Raw genomic sequence first — 23401 nt, forward strand, 5'->3', positions numbered from 1 at the left:
ATAGGCTTAAACGATATCTAACAGCTCAGTGTCCTCTAAACTCCCAACTATGGTATTTGGGAAAATTGTACAGAGTAATCTTTGATGGGCTGAGTGGGTAATGGGAAGAGCGGGAGTCAGAGAGAGAAGAGAGAAACCAAGGTGGATTCTGTGCTCTTCCTGGAAATAGTCCTGTCTCAGCAACCAAGAGGAGGTAGTTACTTTTTCAACTTTAATAAAAAGACTAACTATTCTACAGTATGATTCATAATAGCAGGAGCATTTAAAATGTCAGTAGATATTTAACTTTGAAAAAAGCCCCCTAGCTTTTGTGAAACCCCTCACTGCAACACAATATTGTATTTGACATGCAATAACTTCAATAATAAATAAGTGAATAATAAAGGAATTAATAAATGACAGACTGAAATCTCACCACCATGCTCAGGGAATAGATCACCCTACAGCCAACTAAGTTGAAAAAGTTGACAAGTTTCAGAGTAAAAATGTTCTGGCTCAAATGGCAAGCCAGAAAATCTGAAAGAAGGCCTTCAGTGAGAAAAAAAAGTGACTAATAATATGTAGAATTAATCTTGTAATAATAATAATCAGCTAAAATTCCCATTTTCCACCCACTACATTAGCACAGATTAAAGTGGTTAGAAGAACAAAGCAAGGCCCCAACAAACTGCCATTGGAGAGAGAAAATATTTCGGTCTTTCTGGAACATTTTTGTGGTAGGCATTAAGATATGTTTCTGGAAGTCCATATCAACCCCCTACACTGAGAAATTCAACTTCTAAGAAGCCACAACAAGGAAAAGATGGAGAGACTAAGACATGAGAAGGTGTGAGGGGCCATTATTGAACAGTGGATATAATCGTAGCGTCTAAGTCTGGGAAGACAGCTGATTTTGTTATGGGACTTTCATATGCTGATATATTCTTGAATGTTTGTACCATTGGCTACAAATGCCATCAGCCAACTTCCAGTGCACAGTGTCACCTTCACTTATAAAGGCACAATTCTCCCATGACAACCTTACAGAAAGAATTCCTTCCTGGTACAATTCAAGTAGTAAGAGGAATGTGCCAAGCTAGTGCTACTAGGGACAAAATGCAAAGGCTTTAGGCTACCTTTGCTTTGTAATTCTCAAAATAAAAACGATATAGTTGAAAAAAAATCTTCATTTAGAAGAAGGTTGACTCAGGCACTCTTGATGACCTTGGTAAAGTTGAAAGCAGCGATCAAATGGATGAAGTAGGGATAAAACAATGTTGATCGTCTTTAGAAGTCACACATGTGATCACATGTTTGGGTGCAAATTTTCATGGACACATTCAAAAATGTTCTCAGCGTAAAACAGAAAAGGGTTGCGAAGATTATCTATAGCAGAGGTATTTTATTTTCAACTTTCTTTGCATAGTTTTCTATGTTTTTCTTATTTGTCATCTTAAACAGCATGTATTACTCTTATAGTTTTGAAAGAAATTATGCTGGAAGACGTTCTAGTGGTTTGATGACACTTATTTATGGGTTTTTATGTAACGTTTACTTACAAGCTTTAGGATAGAGTTCTGAATTGATCCAACATTTGACAGTATTGCATAATACAATAATCTTCAGGAGATAGGTAAAAAAATATTCAGATTTTTATCACTCAAATGTCATTAAAGTACTAAATATTTTAAGTTCTTGTTTAATAATTTACTTATTTTTATTTACTTCTTTTATTACATCCCTATCACAGCTTCCTCTCCCTCATCTGCTCCCAACCCCTCCCCCCAAAACTCCACTCTCCCCCATATCCACTTATTCTTCTGTTTCCCTCCTCTGTGCCTCCCAGGGATACCAACTAAACATGGCATAACAAGTTACAATAAAACTAGGAACATATTCCCAAATTAAGGCTGGATGAGGCAACCCAGTAAGAGAAAAGGGGTCCCGAGAGCAGGCAGAAGAGTCAGAGACAGCCCTCACTCCCACTGTTAGGAGTCCCACACGAACACCAAGTTATAAAACCCTAACATGTATACAGGGGATCTAGCTCAGATCCATACAGGCTCTGTGATTGTTGCTTCCATCTCTGTGAGTCTCTAGGAGCCCTTCTTCTAAACCACTGGTTCTCATTCTTCTCAATGCTGCCACCCTTCAACAATGCTGCCACCCTCGTGCTTTGGTGATTCCCCAACAATAAAATTATTTTGCTGCTACTTTATAACTGCAATTTTGCTACTATTATGAATTGTAATGCGAATATCTGATATATCAGATATGTGACCCCCCAAAGCGGTTTCAGTCCACAGGTTAAGAAACCATGGTTCTAACCTATGATATTTGTATATATTTAAGCTAGATTTCTAGAATTGACTAGTCCATTACGTAGGAGGCCAACACAGTGTGCCCAGCTCTTCATACCTTCAGGAAAAGAGCGGTCTGATGGCGAGAGCCTATAAAAGTGCCTGAATGAAAAGGGAAGATAATAAACTGTTATTTATTACCTTCCCCCGAGAAACTGCTACATCAGCATCAAGAGGTATCAGAAAAATCATCACATTAAACTATTAATGGTATTACTGACTCTAAGTGTTGAGTATCTAGTAAGAATAAGAAGAACTAGGATAAAGAAGGAGAGAGAGAGAAAGAGAAACAGATGGTCGTGGAGGAGTCAGGACTATCAAAGTGACGTCTCACCTTTCTCTGTGTTAAACAAAAATATGGTTAGCACGCTCACTTCCTAGACCCACTTAAGTGATGGAAAAGTTCTATATTTGATGATTCATGCCACTATTCCAAGCAGAAACATTAATGGCAAAGCATATTAAAACAAACATACGCTAAATGGGGAGAGATTCAGTGTGTCTACAGAACACTGAAGAAAGAGAACATTTAGAGTTCTAAAAAAATGCCCAAACATCTATTAGCATACCCAATTTTATTTTTAAAATCCAAATAATCTTTTAGAACATTTTCCTTTATTAGATTATTTCAAAAGTTGCCAATGTCCATTGGGTTAAAAAAAAATCAACTCTTTTCTAAAGTCTTTTTTTTTTTCTGAGACAGAATTTCTCTGTGGAGCCCTGGCTATCATGGAATTCTATTTACCAGGTTGGCCTTAAACTCAGAGATCCACCTGCCTCTGTTGAGATTAAAGGCATGAGCCATCACTGCCTGGCATGAGTCATCATCACTGCCTGGCCTTCCTCTAATGCCTTGTAATGAGTCATCTGGTCATTTGAACATAGAACTTGTGTTACCAATTCAATTTGCCCCTTTAGAACTAAATTTGGACTTTTGTTATGTCTCTGATGGTTTCCTTAAAGGAAAAACTGAGGGTTAATTTTGAGGAAGGAAATTAAAACGAAAGCTTAATGACAGTGTGACAGCTTTGTTCTTTATTGCATATCACTCACTTGTCCCTGAAATATATGAATTCATTTTCTACAATGAGCTAATCTCCATTTTGGTACTAGGGCTTTAGCAATAAATGAAGATACCTGTGGTTACTGGACCCATTGTCTTTTTTTGACTGTCTTATTTGACTATCTTTATCATTATCATCCTTTATTAAAGGCAGAATCTCTAAATTTCTGAAGCACCAAGAACCATGTGGGCTTTTGGGTTTTTGAAGATTGCATTTGCTTATTCCTATGTTTGATAGACAGTGGCTTCTTCCTTTAATTTGAAGGAAGGATACCCTAACATCTAGAATATTCTGCAGAATTGCTAAAAAAAAAGAACCCTTAATAATGAATAAGGGAGTTGAGAAGCAGAATTGTATACCTACAATGATGTTGGTCACTCTCTTTGTGTGTAAATAAGTCCCCAAGGAAGTGTGAGTAACGTAAGCCTCACACAGGTCTGGTCTGTGTATTTAATGTTTGTAATAAGCCTCACAAGTTCTGCAGGAAGTAATCTGAAGATGCTTTTAATTTTGTCAGTATGAAAAACAGAGATAAACTGATGTCAAGAAGACATTGGGACAGATCTAAGACCAAAGTGCTGTGGGGTAGAGTCTACCTTCCAGCTGAAATTCAGCACTTTTGAAATGCACCCTATCCTATTTTATTTTTAAGGAAAATAGGGAGTCATTCATCTACTTTAAAATTATGATTTATAAATAAGAAAGCATATGACAGCTCACATACACTATTTGTCATGTTTATCTATTACATTACATGTGAAAGGCAGAGGTAGAAGAAAGGCAAGATGGAAAACACAATTAGCTAGCCTTTCTACATGTGCTAAGTGGCTCTTTGGTCTCATGTGGAATAGTTGGTGGTGTTGGGAACGAAACTGTAAGGGCAGAGAGCAACGCCTCAGGGAGATGAGGGCAAACTAATAAAAAGCAAAATACTGAAACAAACCAATAAACAAAACCCAAACACAGCTTAGAAAACAAACTTTCTTTCATTGTGAAGTGCCCAGTTCTCTGCACTGGAGAAAAAATTTTATTCTACTTACTGTTCTGGGGTCTGCGAGGGGCGACCAGATATGAAGCTGCGACATTCCTCAGGTGCAGAGGGTACTTGGCCTCTATCTGCGATGCTTCCTGCCTCCGACCTACGCGAATGGTACATGCCACCAATCACAACAGAGTAGGGTACCACTGTTTACTCTTTCATATGCTCCACAATGCAGAGCATCTGCTACTGACAACTCTCTGGCTGCAAACCTTTCTCACCATGAGTCTCTGTTGTATAGAATTTACAGCTGGAGAGATGGCTCAGAGGTTCAGAGCACTGCCTGCTCTTCCAAAGGTCCTGAGTTCAGTTCCCAGCAACCACATGGTGACTCACAACCATCTATGAGATCTGGTGCCCTATTCTAGTTTGCAGGCACACATGCAGGAGAGACACTACATACTTAAATAAATAAGTATATTTTTAACAGAATTTATAGCTTGCTATTGGAATCATGATGTTATTTCTCACCATTATTTCACTATTGCAAACTAAGGCACTAAAAGCAAGCAGAAGTTTTAGTTTGGGGGGTTATTTTAATCCTTGTAAGGACTGTTTAGTACACAGTAGGCATAAAATAAAAGCACACTTACTGGAAGGATAAACAACACAGTACTGAATAGCATTTTTCTGAAGTGTTGGAAATTGAACACAGGACACTGTACAAGCTAAATAAGTAATTTACCACTAAGCTACATCTCACCCCAACAACCTATCTTTTTATTACCTCTAGAATACAATTTTATTTAAGAACATGTCAGTAATTATTTTTCTTTTCTTGATTAAAAATATAAATTACATAAAAACCTAAGCAAAGATAACAGTTTGCCACGGAATCAAGAACTGGGAAGTGAAATTAGTATATGAGCTTATTCGGTTTAAAAAATAAATAATAAAGGATTTTTGTTTGTTTGCTTGCTTGCTTGCTTAGCTCATGGCTCTGGAGGCTTGGGAACCCAAACGCATGTGGTAATAGTTTCTTGATGCATTACCATAGCAAAGCTTGGTACAAGGCATCACATGGCAAAACAGAATCAGCTGTCCATAGAATGCTCACACTCATAGCAAAGTCACATCCATGATCATACGTATAAACACTAATCCACCCAAATGTTTCTACCTTTAAAAATCATTTACTTTAAAGCTTCATTTGAACTACATCAATGATGCCAATGGTACAAGATAAATAGTTTTACCACCCCTTTCCTGACTCTGTAGTATATCAGGTAACACACAGTGTGATAAATGATAACATTTCTCTGACAGTTAGCAAACACTAATATTCAGAGAGCTCGGGCGTCCAACCTTTTACCACCTGCAGGCTTCGAGTCCTGTCCACTTTCCTCCACCCTTTTCCCCGGTGCTAACTTCTCAGCACTGTCAAGCAGAGCGCTAAGAGCCACTCTCCTGAAGACATTCCCATGAGCTTCCTTGATAAACTGGACCAGCTGGCGGATGTCACAGTACAGTCCCTGTTTGAAAGCAAGAAGAAGGTTTGGGGGAAAGAAAGGTAGCTGTCTGGTTAGCTTTCCTAGGGAGAGAAGACAGTTGCTTGGGTTTTTGTTTTGTTTTGTTTTGTTTTGGTTTTTGATTTTTTTGAGACAAGGTTTCTCTGTGTAGCCTTGGCTGTCCTAGACTCGCATTGTAGACCAGGCTGGCCTTGAACTCACAGGGATCCACCTGCCTCTGCCTCCCAAGTGCTGGGATTAAAGGTGTGCACCACAGCCTGGCAGTTGCTTGCTTGGGTTTTGATGAACACTAGAGTCATGAGGGATGACAGTAGTGTGTATACTTTTTTGAGATAATAAGCCTTGCTCTCAGCCCTTATATCCCTGCCTCCCTTCTTTAAAGGATAGTTTTTACTATATTATTTATCTTTGGGTTAAAGCACAGTTCAGAAACCTAAAAGAAAATCACCTGGATACCTTTGTTTTAAAACACTCAGCACCAACATCAAACTAAACAGAGAGAAACTTAAAGCAATTCCAATGAAATCAGAGACAAGCAAGGCTGCCCAATCTCTCCATATCTCTTAAGTATAGTGCTTGAAATCCTAGCTAAAGCAATAAGACAACTAAAGGAGATCAAGGGGATGCAAATTGGAAGGAAGAAGCCAAAGTATTACTGTTCACAAATGATATGATAATATACATAAGTGACCCCAAAAATTCTACCAGCAAACTCCTATAGACGACAAACACCTTCATCAAAGTGACTGGTTAAAAAGTTAACTAAAAAAAGTAGCCCGCTTGTATACACAACACAAATGAGCTGTGAAAGAAATTAAAGAAAAAAGCACCTTTCACAACAGCCACAAATAATATAAAGTATCTTAGTATAACTCTAATCAAGCAAGTGAAAGGCCTGTATGACAAGAACTTTATATCTCTGAAGATTGAAATTTAAGAAGATATCAGAAGATGGAAAGATCTCCCATGCTTATGGATGGGTAGGATTAACATAGTAAAATTGATCATCTTACCAAAAGCAATCTACAGACTCAAGGCAATTACCATAAAAATACCAACACAATTCTTTGCAGACCTTGAAAAAACAATTCTCAACTTCATATGGAAAAACAAAAAACCCAGAGTAGCTAAAACAATCCTGTATAATAAATGAACTTCTGGAAGAATCTCCCTCCCTGATTTCAAATTGTACTACAGAGCAACGGTAATACTGCATGGTGCTGGCATAAACAGACTGGTGGATAAATGGAATAAAATTGAAGACCCAGAAATAAACTCACATACCTATGGACACTTGAGTTTTGACAAAGGAACCAAAACCATATAATGGAAAAAAATAGCTTCTTCAACAAACGGTTCTAGTCTAATTGGATATTTGCATGTAGAAGAATGTGAATTCATTACCCTGGACAAAACTCAAATCCAAGTGGATCAAAGACCTCACCATAAAACCAGATTCACTCAACCTATTAGAAGAGAAAGTGGGGAAGAGCCTTGAACTCATTGAAGACAACAACAACAGCCAACAGTTAATGAATGGGACCTCATGAAACTGAAAAGCTTTTGTAAGGCAAAGGACACAGTCAATGGAACAAATCGGCAGACTACAGATTGGGAAAAGATCTTCAGCAACCCTCCATCTGACAAAGAGCTAATCTACAAAATATATAAAAGGCTCAAAAATTAAATATCAACAACCCAAATAATCCAATGGAAAAAATGGGGTACAGAGCTAAGCTGAAAATTCTCAACAAAGGAATTTCTAATGGGTGAGAGGCACTTAAAGAAATGCTCAACATCCTTAGTCATCAAGGGAACTCAAAAAAAAAAAAAAAAAAAAAAAAACCACTCTGAGATTCCATCTTATGCTGGTCAGAATGGCTAAGATCAAAAACTGAAGTGACAGCACATGCTGGCAAGGATCTGGAGAAAAAGAACACTCCTCCATTGCTGGTGGAAGCGTAAACTTGTTCAACCACTTTGGAAGTAAATCTTGTGCTTTCTCAGAAAACCTCAAAACCCAGGTATACCACTCATGGGGATATACCCAAAAGATGTTCCACCATACAACAAGGATACTTGCTCAACTATGTTCATAGCAGCCTTATTTATAATAGCCAGAATCTGGAAACAACCTAGATGTCCTTCAACTGAAGAACGCATAAAGAACATTTATACAATGGAATACTGCCCAGCTATTAAAAACAAGGAAATCATGAAATTTACAGGCACTAGATGGAACTGGAAAGGATCATCCTGAGTGAGGTAACCCAGACCCAGAAAGACATACATAGTATGTACTCACTTATAAGCAGATATTAGCCACACAATACAGGATAACCATACCACAATTCACAGACCCAAAGAAGCTAAGTAACAAGGAGGACCCTCCTTGAGTCTCACTCAGATGAGCAAATAGACTAGACAGCAGAAGTGGATGAAGAGAAGGTACTGGGTAGGGGAGGATGTGGGGAGGGAACCAAGGTGGGGGATCAGATGGGGGGGGAGTGGTGAGGGGAGATGAGAGGGTTTGGAGAGAAAAGGGAAACTGAGAGAAGTAACATCTCCGAGACAAGCTAGAGGCCTGTGACAGGGTAGGCTTCAGGGAGAATCTTTGGATGACTCCAGGTGAGCCTACCAGCAGTGAAGGACAAGGAGATTGAGGAAGCCACCTTCTTGTCAGGCAGGACTTAGAGTGGTGGGAGGGGAACAACAATCCACCTACAAAACCTTGGACCCAAAACTTACCCTGTCTACAATATGTGCAGGGATAAAGATGGAGCAGAGACTGAGGGAATCACCAAGCGAGGCCTGGCTCAAACTGAGACCCACCCCATGGGTGACAGCCAACCCCTGACACCATTAAGGACACCCTGCTATGTTTATAGGCAGGAACCTAGCATAACTATCTTTTGAGAGGCCTCACCTAGCAGCTGATGGAATCAGATGCTGAGACTCACACCCACACATTAGGTTCGGGGAGTCCTGTGGAGTGGGGTGGGGGTGATAGAAGGACATGGAGGGAATAAGAACACCACAAGAAGACCAACAGAGTCAACTAACTTAGGCCCATGGGGGCTCACAGAGACAGAAGCACCTATCAAAGAGCATGCGTGGACTGGACCTAGGCCCCCTACACATATGTAGCCAGTGGGAAATTTAATCTTAATGTGGGTTCCCTAGCAAGCTGAGAGGGTGCTGTCTATAACATGGACTCTGTTGCCTGCTTTTCGATCCCTTCCCCTCGAATGGAGCTGCCTTGCCTGGCCTCAGTCGATTAGGATGAGCTCAGTCCTGAAGCAACTTGATGTGCTCAGGTGGGCTGGGCTCCCCTTTTCTGAGGAGGAAGGGAGAAGGGAGAAGGGGAAGATGGTGGGAGAGTGGGACCAGGAGGAGAGGAGGGAGCAGGCTATGACTGGGATGTAAAGAGAATATATAAATTAAAAACAAACAAAAATGGGACAATAATTATGTCCATGATCTTCAGGAAGGCAGAGGGGAGAACCCTTGAGGATAACAGAGAGACAGAATCTACTGATGACTGTCAAGAACAGGGCTCTGAGCCTTTTACTCTGCTCTTTATTTGCTCGCCCATGGAAGAGAAAGGCAGTTAAAAGCAAGACTTCTGTTCTCCCCAGGGCATGTACAGGCCTCTACCTCAGCAGAGAGCACTATGGGGAGTATCAGCTGCCAACAAATGGCTGGAACCTGTGGAGACTGTAGAGTGGAACACCTAAGAGTGACTCAAGTTTGACTTTTAGTTATTCTGGTGGGACAGAAGTCCAAAGGTGAGATTATGGAAGAATAAAATAAAAAAAAATCAGCAAAAAAAAAAAAAAAAAGATTATGGAGAATTCAATAATTTAATAGTTCCTCTATGTATGAAGTTGTACATAAAGGTTTGTTAAGAACTCACATGTATTATCATCAGCTTTAAAATCATATCTAGGCAGGACCAACCTGAATGCATGGATAGTGTCTGTGCTACACTCAAGGCCCAAGAACACTGCTGGAGTACCTTTGATCATCAGCTAAAGTAAATCCTGTTTGGCTTGTGAAAATTATGCTTATCTAAAACAAATCACTTCACAATTTAGAATAATATAAAACAATGTTCTCCATTTCATAAAAGAGCAGATAGGTCCACACATACACATGGGGCTTATTTCTGCACAGAAATCATAGTAGCTGACAGGTGGACGAAGAATGATCTTTTGGTTTCTAAGGAGACCTGAATTCACCCATCTGTCTCAAATTTGCCATTTTCAAGTCTACACTGAGTATCTCAAGACATCCTCTTCTCCTTTACATGACTTCAGCACTTCTTTTTTAATAATATATTTATTTTATTACATATGTATAAGACAAACTACATACAGCAGGGAGAACCATGTGACACTCATGAGAATAATGAGTTCTATACATGTTACATTCATAGTGACTTGGCCATCTGCATTCATCCCGTTTGAAGTAAGTGCCTTTCCTGTCTTGTTGGGTCTAAATTTCTGAATGAAATTCAGTATCTATCCTATCTCATCTCTAATAGCTTCACTTCTTTATCTTGATCTAAAACAATCTTGTTGCCTAATCCACTAAGCTTGGTTGTAAAACTACACTGTCTTGTCTTCAATGCCCCTCAGAGACTTGGGAAGGAATAAAACTTAAATTCCTGAGTGAACCAGCAGTGCAGGTTAGGAGCTTCCAAAATGTACAAATTGACTTAAAACGTTTTACTGCCTGCCAGTCACCTAATACACTATTTAACATTGGAGCCTCATCTTCAGCTTCCTGGCCTAATATCTCTACCAGACTTGTTTACAGGGCAGGAACTATTGAGGACTTACTTACTCTGACTTGGCAGAGTGCAGTCATCGACTCTGCCTGCATCTAAGTTGCCCATTTTTTGGCAGATTCGACTTCAGCATTTCATAACCTAGTTTTCTTCCCACACTGCTTGCAGCTTCATTTGGTTAATTACCACATGTTTTTATACAGGGTGGGTAAAGATTATAATGCTCAATAATGAAAGTGAAAGAAATATCAATGGCTTATTTGCGTGATTTCATAAATGCAAATAAGGTTTCAAATAATGCTTGGAGTAATGTCCTTTCATATTTCATATTTCTAATACTTTCTTCCTGAAAAGGCTCAAAATATCTCATGACCTTTTACTAGTCTCTACATAAGCCTGTGAGGTGGAGGAGGAGGAGAAGTTGATCTGTAGGTAGGATGGGGAGGTATGGGTCCATGGTGACTTAGGGCTGACATTAGAAAAAATGGCTACTGTAACATTAAGACTTCAGCTTCTTTTCTCCTAGGTTACAGTATGAACGTTTCTCTCAGACCTGAGTCTGAGACCTCCTAGGAGGAAGGAGGGTGTCCTCACCAGATTCTCAGGGCTGTGCAGTTCGTGTGTGGTTGAGGCACAGCGTGTGATGAGGGACTTGAACATCGCACCGACGATAATGCCTTCCACGTTTTGGGCTGTGGATTTGTTGTCTACTGTTGTGAAGTTATTTCCAAACCCAGCTTTGTCTGGAATGCAAAGGCATACGTTAGAGGCCATAAGCTAAATAGCCAAAAAATGAAAGAAGCAAGTATCTGGCAGCTGGGAAATTGTGAAGGTCGGCTCAAAAGGACAGAATCGGATGGTTAAAGAATCCCGCAGCATAAGAATCCCTGTGTGAAAGGAAAAGGGGTCTATTAAAAAAGGAAGGAAGGGAAGGAGGGAGGGAGGGGGATGGGGGAAGGGAGAGGAGATGGAGAAGGAGAGACAAGGCTAAGAAGGAAGGGGATATGAAAGGTTGAAGGGAAGGGAGAGGGAAAAAGTTCAACCCATTGGTTTAATCTTGGAGAAAAACAATGTGACTGAAACTTCTTTGGTAAGGAACTGTGGGTTTTAGTGGAAACTATCCAGTATGTCAGAAATGGGTGTGAGATACACAGCATGGGGGTGTGGCTGAGTCCTTGCAGAAGGGCTCTCGCGGGTCTGGAGGAAAGCCAGTCCTGCTAACACTGGTGACTAGAAACTCTGGGCACATATGATGAGGAAACACTTCCAGGCTCCTTCAGAGCAACATCCTTAACACAGAGAATGGAAATGCTGGAGCCCAAAGGCTGTGAATCCCCCATGGTGTTTTACAGCTCCCCCCCCCCCCCCCCCCGCGAGACAGGGTTTCTCTGCGTAACAGCTGTGGCTGTCCTGGATTTGCTCTGTAGACCAGGCTGGCTCTGAGCTCAGAGCAGTCCACCTGCCTCTGCCTCCCTGAGTACTGGGATTACAGGCACGTGCCACCACGCCTAGCTGTTTAAAAAAGAAAAAAGAAAAAAAGAAAGAAAGAAGGAAAGAAAGAAAGAAAGAAAGAAAAAGAAAACATATCCACAGATCTTCAGAGACATGCACATATTCTGTGGCTTTTCAGGAGGAACCCTTATGCCCTGTGAGCCAACTGTGGGCTGGGGGAAGGGCATGTGCAGCTCCCAGGTTGATAGGCAAGTGTTGTCTGATTACCTGTAGCTTACTTTATGTCTCAAGATTCTAGGAGAAACATATGGTGCTTCATTACTGACTTTTCACTGCCTGTACCAACTGATAAGGATTTATCTCCAGATTTCCAGCACAGCAAGGAATACTGTAGTCTGTGATGAGAGCTCTTATCTCAAATTAGGTGTGGGTGGGGGGATATGACAAAGGAGTGACATTTTTTAATCTCATGGGTTTTTTTCACAGAGTTCAACTACAATCCCTGTTGTTTTCAAATTTATAAAATGGTGAATGTAAACTAGCTCTGATAGAATATGTTATTCCAGGGGCTCTGCAAGGAAGGAATATTTTCTCTTACTACGATAACTAGATAATAAAGAATAAGCTACAGCAAAGAAAAAATTGCATCTAAACACATGAATTCTTTTTACCACGAATTAGTCAATTCATTCATATGTCATATGAGCCTTTAGAAATAACTGAGAAGTTATTTCTTTGAAAGCTCGATTCAAATTAGCGTTTGACATAACATGGCTTCCAGTTCCTTACTGCGTGTGCATTTAGGAGGTCCCAAAGGTGTTCACTTCATCCAAATGTGACTGGCACTTTCTCATTTCACCTTGTAGCTTAGGCCTCTAGACTTTTTTTTTTAAGGCATATAACTATAGACATGTTGTTGGTCTATATATTTACCTAATTTAAATAAACTAAATCTCTACGTAATATATGTGTGCCAATTATGCCGCTGCAATGCTTATGCTAACTACATTTTCCTTTTTTAGTTTATTATGTAAAAGATGCTAAACACTAGAAGTGATATATTATAGCCACTCATTTCATACTTGCTGAACTAGTCACTATATTTCCTGGTCTTTTGATTTCTGTCATACACAGATGGTCAGGTAAGAGACAAACCTACCAAGTTCCTACTCAATAAAGGTAAATTACCTTTTGAGGACACCATAATCTGTAAGCATCTCGTTTTTATTCCTCATTATACACAGCCCCCCCCCACATACACGCACACATGTGTACAGGCATGCATAAACATCTTTTTTTTTTTTCTCGAAGTTCTAGGCCCAGATATCGAGTATACCAGGGAAACAGGATCTGCTTCACCACACAGTGGCGGCTCCTCCAACTCAGGGATGGCTTTACTTACTGTCAGTGACTGGCTCCATACAAAATCCTAGCAAAGCATGCAGGAAGTCCACTACGTTATTGAGAGAGTCCTTGCTCACATAGTCCCTCATGGTTTGTCGGAACTGTATCTTATCTAGCTTGTACAGCTTAGTGAGGCAGTTCTGGGCCTGCAATGAAGGGAGAAAAGTGAAAAAGTCACAAGTACCAGCTTAAGCTCCAGACACCGTCAGTCCAAGACAAAAGTTGCAGGAAGCAAAGACTCCCACCACCCCGCCCCCCGCCCCCCATTGCTGCCAGATCCTCCCCATGCTAGGCCCAGTTGTTTGAATAAGAAGTAAGCAGAAGCCTGCTGGGCGGTCCAATGGAGCTGGTATTTGGAAAAACCACTCCGAGTGGTGGGGGCTCAAAGCTAATGATCAATGCTGACCCCAGAGGAAACTCAGTCTTTTTTTTTTTTTTTTTAAACCATGGTCAAGATTTTAATATCTGATGAAAATAACTTAAAAGGTAAAACGGAAGTAGGTCAAAGATGCCATAGTCCACTCTTAGAAAACCTCAAAGGCTTTGTGTGATCGGAAAAAGCATGTTGCTTCCACACCCAGGCGCTTTGATGTTACATAGCTTTATAGGCTTAATGGAGAAAGGGAAGGCAAGAGGAGTAGGAAGTGGAAATTCAGTGGACTTTTACACTTTTTGATTAACTAATTAGTAATTATTATTTTTTTGATACAGAGTCTCAAGTAACCTAGTCGGGCCTTGGACTGCTCATATAGCTAAGGATGACTTTGAACTTCTCATCCTCCTGCCTCCATCTCCTGAATGCTGGGATTACCAAGGCTGCACATCTGCAATCCCACACTGCTAACGCACTACTGGGTATTGTACTCAGGGTTTCATGGATGCTAGGCAAGCACTCCACCAGCTGAGCTCTAGCCACAGCCGCACAGCGGTCTCTTATATGGCCAAGGAGGAAAAGGTTCCTGGAGCATGTAAGAGGCATAAAATATTATTTTGTTTATTATTTATCTGCATTTGGATGTGAAAGAAAGTGTGGCATTTAAACAGAATTTGGTCCCATAACATTGCCCTTCTGGTCAAAATAAAAGTATATTTCCCACACTAGGAAATAATTTTGCCCCCTTGCAAAATGGAGTAATTCCTGCCATCAGAAAAAAACCAAGGAACACTAGGAGGCTGCTACCTTTCTCCTACTATTAAAAGATAAAGCTCATTTGAACGGTGCTTTTCTGTACAACACACATTTTCTGGAATGAAAAGGCATCATGTCTGACTCTATTATTTGCTGATTGCCTCTTTCTCACACTAGAAGAAACTGAGGCAGAAAGAAATCAAGGGTTTTGTCCAAGCTTATATTGTAAGTTCTGAAGTAGAGTCAATACCAGAAGTCAGGCCTACTGAGGTGTCGGTTAGTTCTTCTGTGAAATAGTCTCATCGGCACTTTAGACACTGATGGTTTTGAGAAACTACACTTAGATACAGGGTACTCGTAGCAAGGAGTTAAGATGACCTGGACTGCAGATTAACTGGTATATTGAAGAAGGCTATATGATCAAAAGAGACACAGGAAAGGTCCAGAAGATGGGATGGGATGGGGGCATGGCAGAGGTGTCTGAGCTGAGGGAGAGGGCTGGAGGACCGAGAATAGAGATGCAGCTGGAGGAGGGCACCTTGAGGAGGGAAAACTTTGCTGTCAGGTATAGACATTGACATCACAGCAGGGAAGCGACCCCTGAGGACCAGAATCACATTGGTGAGTTTTTAACTAGTGATCCAGAGGAAAACTTCAGTTGTGTGAATAGTTGATGTGGTCATGACCTAGGTACTTGGATAGTTAAAAAGGAAAAAAAAACAACAACTGTATAAAAGGATGAGACTTAGAATTCATTATATAAGTTTTTGTTATGATCTTGCTATAATCTCTCCTTGTTTCATAGGTTTTTTTTTTCATTCTTCCTTCACTTATGTCTTAGAAGATTTGAAATCAGGAGTTTTTTTAATTTCAGGGAGATTTCTAGTTACCGTCTCTCAGACAAGGTCGCCTCTCTGTCTCTCTCTTTCATAAAACAGAGGCTGCTCTCTGATCAAGTGACGTTCACAAAGAACTTAAGCAAATGTGCTCGTAGAGACCTTCATTGTAATATTTGTTTATAAGGAGAATAAAAAACTAGACCTCTGAAGCACAGATTACTCTGCGTTCTCTGTAAAACACATGGTAAAGGTATAATTTTCCTTCTCTGCTCTGTAGGCTGCAAGACTATATCTGCAATTCTGGTATAAGTTCAATGGGAAGTTTACGATTTTAAAAACCTTTAAAATTCTTACTCTGAGTAAATATCCTATTTTTTTCAAAAAAATACGAAAGCAGTAATTAATTTCTTTTCAGTAATATGGGACTACTAGTAAATAATTAGATTAATAACCTAAGAAATATTAAGTAATTACATGTTAGAACCCTTAGATACTGTATTAATCAACTAATTTCTTTTCACTAATTTGGGAATGCTAACAAATTATTAGAATTACAAATTATAATGAGATTCCGTGTTAGAACTATTAGGCACTTAGAGAATAAAAGTCTAAAGGTGAGACATATTCTTAACCTTTCAAGCACGACTTTATTTGAAAAATCCATGGTGCAGAAATACAGAAATATGTAGCTCTTCTTATCTACACATTTTCCTGGGGGAGTTTCTCAGACTTGTGCATAAAATCTCTATAATGATTACAGAAGTCATCTAGAAGGTCAGAAAGCAATTGGCCAAGTTGAAAGTATAAGCAGAAAATTGGTTGGCCAGTCTCACAGAAACACAAGATATTCTTGGCTGTGCGATGACAGCAGCCTCTCTTCTCACCCAACTTGTCCTTCGCTCTATCAATTCAAAAGAGACAAAATATAGTTCTCAAAGCCTGTTTACCCCTCCAGAAAGATGTTTCTTTTTATATTTTAATCTGAAGTCCATGTAATTGGTCTTCTGTATGAGGAGTAATGTGGTTTTGTTAGCCTTGACAGTTTTTATTCATCTTGTAACAAAATTGTGTGTGTGTGTGTGTGTGTGTGTGTGTTTGTGTGTGTGTGTGTGTGTGTGTGTGTGTGTGAGGATTGATGGAATGGAAGCTTTTATTGCATTATTACTGTTTTGATTTTTTTTTTTTTTTTTTTTTGTAGTTTCTGGCCTCAAAAATCTAGGTCTTGGGCAAAATGTCTGAGTTGGGGAATTTAAAAGTTAACCACTATGAATATGCCTCCCATATACACACAATAAACCAAAATACCATAACATAATTGAATATAAAAGAATGATAAATGGATAAATCAAAGGATGGTAGATGACACATTCAGCAAGAAAGCTAGCATGCTAATACTGTATGAACATTTCATGACAAAACCTACACCAGAGAAAATGGCCTGGCATTAGATTTTTGACATGATCCTAAAACTCTGCCAACATACGCCGTCAAATTTGCATCAAATTTTTACTTTTAAAAGAATATTTTCTTATAGTTTTAGTTCCAATATAGGATTGAGGCAACTATTTCAAATCAGGCTTGTTAGAGCTGGGTTGTTGCTCAAGTCAAAAGGAGAGGTAACAGTGGGTAGACGCAGTTGAATGCCAACTGCAATTGCTCACGTTCCATTACTCAAATACAATGGCAAGCCTATGTGCCAGAGTTTCAAGTTTCATACAGTTCAAAGGAGCATGATCTCAACATACAGAAGTTGAGGGTCATTCTCAAGCAAAGCAACCAGATGCCTGGCTACTTTTACAGTCCTGCTTTGTCCCAATAAGGGCCACTTTCCATTTCTAAGTAAGAATTGCAATGTCTTTGACCTATTTCTTTAATATAAAATACTTCTGTGTCAGCCAGATGACCAAGGAACATCCACACAGATCAGCAGATGCTTACTAAGCGTATGCATCTGTGCAAGGTTCTTTCAAACTTCTTTCTACATGTTCTGATTCTGCGCCCTTTCCCAAAATATCTCTGCAACAGGCAGGAGGCAGATGAGGTTTCCTGATTAAGCCTTCCTAAGCCTCAGTTTTAGATATCTCGAGATGCCTTCTAGGAATCCTCTCACCCCAAGATAGTAATAATTGCCTATGAAAACAAGCATTTTCAGGGAACATTGACCCTCATTGTCAAAGGACTCATTCCTCATTTAGAAAGAGGAAAGAGAGAAGGAGAGAGAGAGATAGAGATAGAGGAAATGGAATCTACTTTAATTCTCTTACATTCTCTCGGAATACCTGGTGTCTCAGGCGATCTCCAGAGAGCCCTCGATGTCCTTCTCCGCAACCATAGGCACATCCCAAGGACTTCACTATTTTGATGAGCATAGTGAGAGCTAGCCTATGGTTGCTTACAGGGATACTTTCATCCTAGTAACCATGATTGAGAAAGAAAAACAAGCCTGTTGACTTTGCCACCGAGCTCCTTTTGGTATCAGAGTTCTATTTTATACATTTAATAAGTTCTATAGTGATTTAGAAAATAAAATTGTCAAGAGCTCAACAAGCAAACTTCTCTAAAACTTAGTACATGAAAGAAACTGAATATCCTCTGATGACACAGAATTTGAACGTGTTTATTACAAGACATACTTCCATATCCTTGACCAGAACAACAACATAGAGAGACGGTGGGATGATTAAGAGTGAACACAAATACATTTCCTTTAAAACTATCTGTATCAGTAAGCAAGGATAATAGCTCTCTGGGGTTAATCTAAGTCTAGAACTTGGAGATCTTATAGTAACAAGATTGAAACTTTTGAGAAAAATCTCCCAAGATATGTTTCCACCATATTGCAATATGTGAAGCATGCACAAGCAAAGTAGAACTTATGGAACTTAATAAATATTCAGCTTGACTCTCTCTTGAGGCTCATCAGGAAGTACTCCTGGGATGAGTTATGAAATCTGTTGTTTTTTGGTCCTTTTGCTTTTCAGGAGCGGGGGGGGGGCGGTGGGGGCACGGATTCCCCAAAAGGAAAATGAATTCCTCCTACAGAATAACAACTACATTGTTCTGAAGGAAGGATGCTGAGCCCACAGGGGGAGGGCCATTATCTTTGAGTATGGATGGGAAGCTTCCTTGGTCTGCCTGGCTGTGTTCAACTGTCAGCATGTGCATCACAGAGCCAGGATTCTAGCTCATGCTCCCTGGTTGCTTTTGGTTCTACAAGACAATTGCGTGAAGTAACTAATCTCTTTGTGTTTCACTTTCCTGTCTTTCAAGTTAAGGGTATGAATAGGTAAACTTCCTATATCATACGGTTTCCATACAGTAATGGAAGGAATGTACTCTGTAATCATGAAGGATTAGTTTCCATTAGTCACACTGGCAGGTTGGCGAACAGAAAGAATATTGCAGTGTGGTAGGGTGTGAAAGGGATAGGGGACTACATGGACATTATCATGTACCTTAACGTTGTATGGTGGAATCTCTCTTTCTCTAGCGTTGTCCAACTGGTCATCCTTTTAGCTGTAAATCCTTCTTTTAGATGTGTATGGGGACCTAGAGAGTCACAACTCAGGAATGAAACTTCTCTTCTCTGAGCTGTCAGAAATGGTGGCTAGCCTGCCTCACCTGAAGGCCTCACCAGTGTGCAAAGCTGCCTCCGTTAACTAGCCAACAAAAACATGATGGATAGTCAAGGCACAATGTAGGGAGAGGGCTGAAAGTCACTTTGTGTCATCTGGTGACTGCTTTTCAGAATCCTCCTGAATCCAAAGAACACTCTGTAATTATGCGTTTGCTAAGTAAGAAGTGATTTTTAGTTTGGATCCAAATCGAAGCTTCAGTATTTAGTGACCATGTAATCTTGGTCAAGCTATTGATATTTAAAACACAATGCTCTCTAAAAGGGAACTATACTAATGTTTGACTCATGGAGATATTGTGAGAGGGGAGTCACAACAAGAGCAGAACAGTGTATCATTTTCAGGATGATGACATTGCTGTCCTTCTGAACCCCTTTATGCAGACAAGGTTCTTGAGTGGTAGCTTAATAAGGAGAGGTTAGCCAGATTCTGTCCTCAGCAGTCTTCTCAGCTGTGTGTCTTTGGATAATTCAGGAACACTGCAGCTTTATGCAGCACCTCGAAAAACAAAAGTCACCCTGGCAAGCGTTTCTTTGGAAGGCTAATTTACATATATTTTAAAATTATCAAGTGCTCATTAAAAGCTTTTCTAGTTATTAAATGACACTTTAAGATCTTATCATAGGCTAGTGGCCAATGATGAAATAGAAATTAGCCTTCCTTTCTTTCCTTGATTCCCTGTATATTACCAGGTTATAAGAAACAGATAAACTCTATTCCATTGAAAATAATAGATGGTTTTAAGGTACAGTAGACATCTGTAGATTGTAAATTCTAGTTGCATTTGATAAGTATTTATATCATATTTATACATTAGTGGCTTTTTTGGATATCATAAAGTCTGACCTTAAAATATTTCACATGTGAGGCTGGGCATGGTGGCGCACACCTTTACTCTCAGCATTTGGAAGGCAGAGGCCAGCCTGGTCTACAGAGTGAGTTACAGGACAGCCAGGGCTACACACAGAAAAATCCTGGCTCAAAAAACAAAAACAAACAAACAAACAAACAAATTTCACATGTGGTAAGTTTGGTCAAAATTACATGCATAGTATCAAGCTAATATTTAATAATAATTCTCATAATTACCTAATTATAATAACTAGTGATTTATATAATTAATTAATACAATTAATATAACATCTAAAGTAATATCTAGATATGATATATGGCTAAGAAAATTCTAAATAAATGAGTAAGAACCCAAGAAAATTGAAATAGATTTGTGGATTGGAGCTCATGAATATTGGGAGGATACAAGCAAATTGTGAGATAAAGAAATAGAACACTAACAGAGTAAATATGGTCCTCTGTCCTAGAGGTAGAAAAGAAAGTCTAGTACCATTCATTTATATAATACAAAATTGATACCTTATATAGAAAAGTGGATAATCCATAGCTTATATAACAAATTATACAACTGGTTATTAGGCTAGCTTTGCAAAGTCTTGAGAAAGAGGTTATCCTTGGTGGCAGGCTATGGATTCTGATAACATAGTAGGTCTGAGATGTTACCTTCCAGAAATTACAAACAAAACACCAAACCAAAAACAACAACAACACAGAAGCCAAACCAAACAAAAACAACAAGAAGAAAAAACCAGTTCTATCCTTGCATGAGTGACAACAACTTTTGGGTTTAGAAGCCAGGCAAGTCTCTATTCATGCCAGCTGAGATCTTCATTAAGAGATATTTTTTAAACCATCATTGCTTTCAGACTCTGGTGACTTCTTGTTATTCTAGTTAATAAATACCTGGGGAAACCAAAATCACTCTCTCTCTCTCTCTCTCTCTCTCTCTCTCTCTCTCTCTCTCTCTCTCTCTCTCTCTCTCTCTCTCTCTCTCTCTCTCTCTCTCTCTCTTACTCACATATTCAATCACATACACAATGCATGCATATTCACATGCACACAAAAGTGGAAAAGAATTCTGGACGCCAAATTGTCTGAGGATACAGCATGTAATTCAACTTTACCTTCTCTTGGTTCTTCTCATTCTTCTCATAAGGGCCACCTCCACCTCCTCCACCACCTCCTCCTCCATCTCCTCCACCACCTCCTCCTCCATCTCCACTTCCTCCTTCTTCTCCTCCTCCATCTCCAGCTCCACTAATGGAAGGGGCCCCAAACCCACTGGTGGAACTTGAAGACACGCCCTTGAACTGGAAAGTTCCTTCACTTGGTCTCTTTTCCACAGTCTCGTTTTCCTTGTTTTCACTCTGCTTCCTGTTCTTTTCTACACAGGGGACGACTCCAAGTTGAAGCAGGCACTCCACAATGTTTAGTGCCACGTCACAGACTCGAGAGCTGATGTCATGGTTAAGAACTAGATAGACGGCCTTCAGCAGCACCTGCAGACCACAAAGGCAACCACAGGACAACTAAGTCGCCCGCCATCACTTTTGCAAAAGTCTCTTATCCTGTTTAATCCATTTCACTGGGCACTACTAGAGACGGTTATAAATAATGCAAGCAGATGAATTCAAGACCTTTAGGAGCTCAAGTAAACCTTCCGAGGTTGCCACTAAAGAGATAACTGATGGAAATAATGAGTGCATTGAGTTAGTGAAAAAGCAGTCACTTACCCAAATGAACACTTAACTGACTCTTTAACTATAAAACATTTTAATCCTCTGCATTTCTCTTCCCACAAATAACAAGGAACAACGGCTCCCTTACAGTTGTAGCACAGAAGCATGACTCATTCATTACTGTGTCATTATTTAACCTTCAATGTTAAATGTACAATATTTGCATGCTTAAATTATGACCTTTTATTGATTTTAATATCTTAAATTATTTGCTGAGGCTAGTTCCATAGGGTGTAATAAAAATGTTGGTAAAATATAATTGTGAAATATAACAGCCCTTTCATTAGCTAATGACTATACTCAAAACAGGCATTTCTGAGAATGCAAGCTTAAATCTTTCAAGGACTTCTATTCATTTTTTTAAAAAATCTGACTTCATGGGAGGTTCATAGTCCTGGTGATTATATAACTAAAGAAAACATAAAAGAATTTCCCACACTTATTGTAGAAAAACACAGAGGCGTAGCAGAACACAAGGTTAAATGTATTTGCATATGTGCATTCAGATTCACCAAGGCCTTAGGTGGGTAAAAACATTCTGAGATAAGATCGAATCTAATGTGATACTTGGGGGGAAAAGATACATTGAAGGTGGTGGATATTCTCATGGAATTTTTATGTGGGTAGCTTCTTCATTTTAAGGTTCAGCAAATATCTCTAAGATAGCTACATGCCCGTGTCACCCAATCGTGTAAAAACCACCCTAAGGAACCTTTCTAGTCTTTATAAGGAAAAGTACGGCCCCTTACAGAAAGATCCAGCATTCCGTTCTTGTGGACAAAGTTGTTGGTCCCATCGATATGCTCTGTGTCCTCCAGGTAGCTGTAGTTTATGCAGGAGTCTGTGAGGCTTCGGGGCAAGTTGACGCAGGCCAGGGGTTCATGTGGCATCTCTGGGATGGGCACTTGGCTGCAGAGCTTCCTCATGTGTTCACTGAAAAAGTCCGCGTAGCCTACGTTGAAGGATGCCAGTGTGGTGTTGAAGGTCGCAACTGTGATGGTGGAGATCTGAGATCGCACTGGGAAGGCAGAGCAAGCTCTCAGTTTCCCTTGTGTGGACCCAATACACCAGTTAGACTGTCTCTTACGTTGTGACAACAGTCATAACTTTTAAAGATTACGGTTTATGGTCTCAAACCTATTCTTTTTATTTATTTATTTTTTCATTTTTTTAATCAAACCTATTCTTAACTTGCATGAAATGCTGTGGAGGCAATCTGATATCTGACACATAGTGAAGGTCTTAGAAAACTGTCATCACAAGCATTCTCCTTAAGACTGAAGCTAATTTAACATTACATAGATTTTAACAAACAGCCCACTGATATAAACTGATTTATTTGAGATCTTTTTTCTATGAATTTATAGCTGTTAAATAGACTTCACTTTGTTAAACCAAACCTCAGGAATCTGAGAAAGAGACTGGTAGGAATGGAGATCCAGAGGATGGGCTGAGAGTGTTCATAGGGACAGGAAGAAGATGAGAGAGGCCAAGGGGGGGGGGGCATGGAGAGCAATCAAAACATATTGTATACATACATGAAATTGTCAAACAATCAACAAAAATTCAACTGTGAAAATATTTACTTTTATCAAAAGTATTGGGGGAAAAAAAGGAAAATTATTTTTTTTTATTCCAAGAATAATGG

General features: G+C 39.6%; 1 protein-coding gene across 1 annotated transcript in view; it reads right to left on the bottom strand.

The window, feature by feature from the left end:
- Positions 1–23401, bottom strand: part of Unc80 (unc-80 homolog, NALCN channel complex subunit) — a 181328-nt gene that overhangs the window by 124754 nt on the left and 33173 nt on the right. The window contains exons 12-18 of the mRNA XM_051154166.1: positions 22503–22771; positions 21139–21513; positions 17792–17938; positions 13558–13705; positions 11298–11446; positions 5748–5914; positions 4444–4542 (exon numbers count right to left, since the gene is read on the bottom strand). Of these exons, the coding sequence (XP_051010123.1) occupies positions 4444–4542; positions 5748–5914; positions 11298–11446; positions 13558–13705; positions 17792–17938; positions 21139–21513; positions 22503–22771 (1354 nt within the window). The remainder of the gene's footprint in view (positions 1–4443; positions 4543–5747; positions 5915–11297; positions 11447–13557; positions 13706–17791; positions 17939–21138; positions 21514–22502; positions 22772–23401) is intronic.

Source organism: Acomys russatus, chromosome 12 (genome assembly GCF_903995435.1).
Source record: "Acomys russatus chromosome 12, mAcoRus1.1, whole genome shotgun sequence".
NCBI classification, from domain to species: Eukaryota; Metazoa; Chordata; class Mammalia; order Rodentia; family Muridae; genus Acomys; species Acomys russatus.